At 36.4% G+C, this 4,390-nt stretch overlaps 1 protein-coding gene across 4 annotated transcripts in view; it reads left to right on the top strand.

The window, feature by feature from the left end:
- The window catches only part of LOC106881443 (transient receptor potential cation channel subfamily M member 2-like), a 405,111-nt gene that overhangs the window by 145,273 nt on the left and 255,448 nt on the right, over positions 1-4,390 (top strand). For all 4 annotated transcript variants that reach the window (XM_052974060.1, XM_052974058.1, XM_052974059.1 and 1 more), the window contains one exon: positions 2,364-2,404. In XM_052974060.1, the coding sequence (XP_052830020.1) occupies positions 2,364-2,404 (41 nt within the window). The remainder of the gene's footprint in view (positions 1-2,363; positions 2,405-4,390) is intronic.

Here is a 4,390-nt window from a genome sequence, read left to right as displayed (position 1 = left end):
TATATATATATATATATATATATATGAATATACAAAGATAGCGGAAAGCTACTCAATCCATAAAAAAGAGCTTATAAATACACCACCAGATGGAGAGTTTCATAGTACCACTTTTCAAAACAAAAATGCTATTTGTATGCTGTCAACTTAATGTGACAGTCTCCTGAAGGGAATGGTACTAATGTTGTTTAGACCTAGGAACCTAGGAAGCTGCACTGCTTCCTGTTGGCATTGATACATTTCCTGTGTCCTTATGTTTACAAGGGGGAGACAAGCACCTCCACCCAGCTAAGTCTGCATCCAGAGACATGTTTCTGAGTCATTGCTCGTCATCAGTCTGGGGTAGCATGAACTGCTAGTCGGAAATGCCTGCCAAGCTCTTGTAACCATATAATAATTCTAGTGAAATACATTCACTGATTTCAAATTTAGAAATAATACATTTCTAAAACTTCTCAGAGAGATTTTATGCAGTAGTGATACAATGAAGTAGTTGTATGCTGCCAACTTAATGTGACAGTCCCCTGAAGGGAATAATACTAATGTTGGTTAGACCTAGGAAGCTGCACTGCTCCCCTTTAGGGGACTGTTACATTAAGTTGACAGCATACAACTACTGCATAAATCACTCTGAGAGATTTAGAAATGTATTATTTCTCAAAAAGAGCTCTTTGTTCTAAATTCCAAGCAATTATTAATATTTTATAATAATTATGCTTGTTCCTCCGTTACTTAACCCATCAGTAATTCTGTAATGCTTTCATGTGATTACTTGAAGGGAAAGGTGAAGAGCGAGAGAAAAAGAGGGAGAAAGAAAAAAGAGAGAGAAGAAGAGGGTATGGCAGAGAGTGAGAGAGAAAGGGAGAGAGAGTTGTGTGATACGTCTATAAAATTGTGCATAAACTTTATACAGTGTATATATAAAGTGTATTAAGTAATCATTGTATTACAATTACCTCCACTTTTCAATTAGTAAATGGGTAGCTGATGATCTTTTGATATTTTGATACAGACACAACACAGGGTATGCTTTCAAGTTTTTTTTGGACAATATTTCAGAAATAATACAATAAGTTTACCATTAATTCTGTGAAAGATTCACGGGTCCTACGAGAAAAAAAATTGTCAAAACAAGATTTACAAATACTGGATTTTAATGTTTAAATTTACAAATATACAAGCCCTTTAAATTAATCAAAAGTTTCTATTGTGTGCCTTGTTGTGCATTAACACACATGCATGCATGCATTTGTATTGAAAAGTGAGAATGAGTGCTCAACACCACATTGGCAGATAAATATTCTTTATTCATGGATTACCCAAACTACTATTAGTTTCATGTTGGGAGTGATATCTCTCAACAATTATTCAATTCTACCACATGAGACGTTGGTGTTTGTCTCCATTGCATCATCAATATCATCACATAACTTCCAACTTCCTTGATGACATGGGTTGGACAATTCAATAGCATCCAATGATTTAAAGGATTGTATTGAGTTCCAATGTCTGATTTGGCATGGTTTTTATTTAATAACAAAAAGAGAAAAATAATCAGGGAGTATAATATGTAAGTTGAATGGTATTGGCTTCATATACAGAGGAAGAGAAACTTTGAAGGATGTAGTCACTAGTTGGACATTCCTAAACCTTTTACATAGGAAAATACACACTCAGTGAACTGAGACATTGATCTGGTTTTAATTCTCAGTTTCAATTCCTAGTTTAAATTTCTGTTTAAAGAGAAATAAGAAGTTATCATAGTTTTGAATTTCTCTTCCCATAAAATTGTTGTCATGTGATTTGTATAAAACAATCAATATGATAAATACTATTAAACATCATCCTTATTTAAGCATCTATTTTTCTGTGCTAACACATTGTTGCACAGGTCTATTATATTGTATATCACAATTCCAGCTGATCCTGCATAATTTTATTTGTTAAACCCTGCATTCTCATGTCACAGTTCACCATTTCTTACAGTGTCTCATAATTAGTCTTTCTCTTTTCTGTATACCTCCATTATCTCAGCCAGGTCTGTCAGAGCAAGGTTAACATACTCTGACTCTGTTGGCTTTGAAGGAGCCATATTTCTTTAAGCTATATTCTGTCATGAATATGTCACATGGAATCACCATTATATTCTTGTGGGGATCATTCAGAAACTTTATAGAAATTGTTGTTCCAGTTCCAAAGATTAGAAGTTTGAGAGAGAGCATGTTTAGAATGTTATTCTTAAAAATGTTTTAAAATAAATATGCCTTTTCTATAATTATTGGCAAAATTGATGCTATAAGATTGTCAGTAGTCAAATCCCCAACATTTTTTCTCATATTCAATATCACTTCTTTTATTTACAGGATGATGTACAAGAATGCATACAGGAGGACCTAAAATTGAGGTAATAAATAGCATACTAAATTGCTACTCTTCTAAATCTTACTCCATTAGATCACTGGTATTATTTATGAATGGCATAAAGATGAATAAATAACAGATGGCTCACAAAAAGCAAATGATTGGCATTTAATATAGCAATCCATCATTTCTCTACATGTATCTCTCTTAAAAGATAGCTAGAGCATTAATCATCATCTTCATTTAACATCTGTTGTCCATGCTGGCATGGGTTGGACGGTTGGTGAGCTGAAGGGCTGCTCCAGACACTAGTCTGATTTGGCATGGTTTCTACCATTGGATGCCCTTCCCAATGCCAACCACTCCAAGAGAATTAAGGGTGCTTTAATGTGCTATTGGTTCGAGTGTCACTTGTGTGTCACCAGAATCTGACACACATACAAGTTCACTTGCCTAGTCTTCTTCTCAAGCACAGATTATCGCCAAAGACTTCAGTCATTTGTTATTGCCTCCACGAGGCCCAACACTCGAAAAGTGCATTTTACGTGCCACTGGCATGGGTACCAGTTGTGTGACACCAGTACCTGTCACGACTGTGAATTCACTTGGTTTGATGGGTTTTCTCAAGCACAGCAAATCACCAAAGGTCTCAATCATTTGTGAGGCCCAAAGCTTTAAAGGTGCTTTTCATTAGCATCAGCCACATTGCCTCCATGAGGCCCAATACTCGAAATGTGCTCTTTGAATGTCACCGGCATGGGGCACCTGTTACATGGCACTTGTTACATGGCACCAGCTCAGCCATGACTCTGATTTGACTTGGCTTGACTGGTCTTCTCAAGCACAGCATATCTCCAAAGGTCTTAGTCACTAGTTATTGCCTCAGTGAGGTCCAACATTCGAAGATCATGCTTTACCATGTCGTCCTATGTCTTCCTGAGTATACTTCTTCTACAGGTTAAATCCATCCTTAGAGATCAGCACATTTACACAGCTGTCAACATCTATACACATCACATGACCACACTAAGTGCAGTTCTCTCTCTTTCACACCACATCTCATGTCTCTTATGCCCAACTTTTTTCTCATGACACTTACCTTCTATTCTACATACACAATGACATTGTACAACCAGCGAAGCATATTAGCTTCATTTCTTTCAAACCTAAGCATGTCCTTGGCTGTCACATCCCATGTTTCACTGTCATGTAGCATGGCTGTTCGCACACAGGCATTATACAATCTTTCACTGTGAGGGAGAAGTTCTCTTTGTTACCATCAGAGATAAGAGCTCTCAAAACTAAGCCCAACCTAGTCTTATTTTTGCAGCTATGCTCTCGGAGCAGCCACCTCCACTACTGATTTGGTCACTTAGATAATGGAACCTATCAACTACTTCTAGCTTTTCACTCTGGCATTTGATGGAATCTATTTTCTGTACATTTTTAGTGTTTATTGTACCTGTGCACCTACTACACACAAAACTATTTCCCTGTTAACCTTCCTCTGATATTGCTGCACCTCTTATGCATCCATAGTTTACACCAGATACATCTTATGAAGGTTCTACTTATGCTTTTCCTACAGACCAAGCAGGGCCATCTACTAGAATGGATTTAGGATTTGTCTGCTTTCCTAATTACCAAGACTTTAGTTTTTACTATATTAACTCTAAGGTCCTTTGATTCTAGATGTTCCTTCCACACCTGAAATTTCTTCTCTAGTCCAGTTAGTGATTCGGCTATAAGAACAAGGTTGTCACCATAGAGGAGTTCCCAAGAGCAGCCCATCTTAAATTCTTCTGTTATTGCCTGGAAGAGTAATTTTAACAATCAAACACATTTTATTGGTGAAAGACTTTAGTTTTTCTGATATTGATTCCTTTCTCTATTGTTTAAGGAACAGATTGATGTAAATTAAACAAAAGTGGAAACCGATTTGTAAACTCAGTGGGCAATTCATAATATCTGCTAATGATGATCCTAATTACATTCTTGGACTACCAGGAGAGAAAAAAAAATATATATA

This window comes from Octopus bimaculoides, chromosome 17 (assembly GCF_001194135.2).
Source record: "Octopus bimaculoides isolate UCB-OBI-ISO-001 chromosome 17, ASM119413v2, whole genome shotgun sequence".
NCBI lineage: Eukaryota > Metazoa > Mollusca > Cephalopoda > Octopoda > Octopodidae > Octopus > Octopus bimaculoides.
This window is presented reverse-complemented; position numbering and strand designations above follow the sequence as displayed.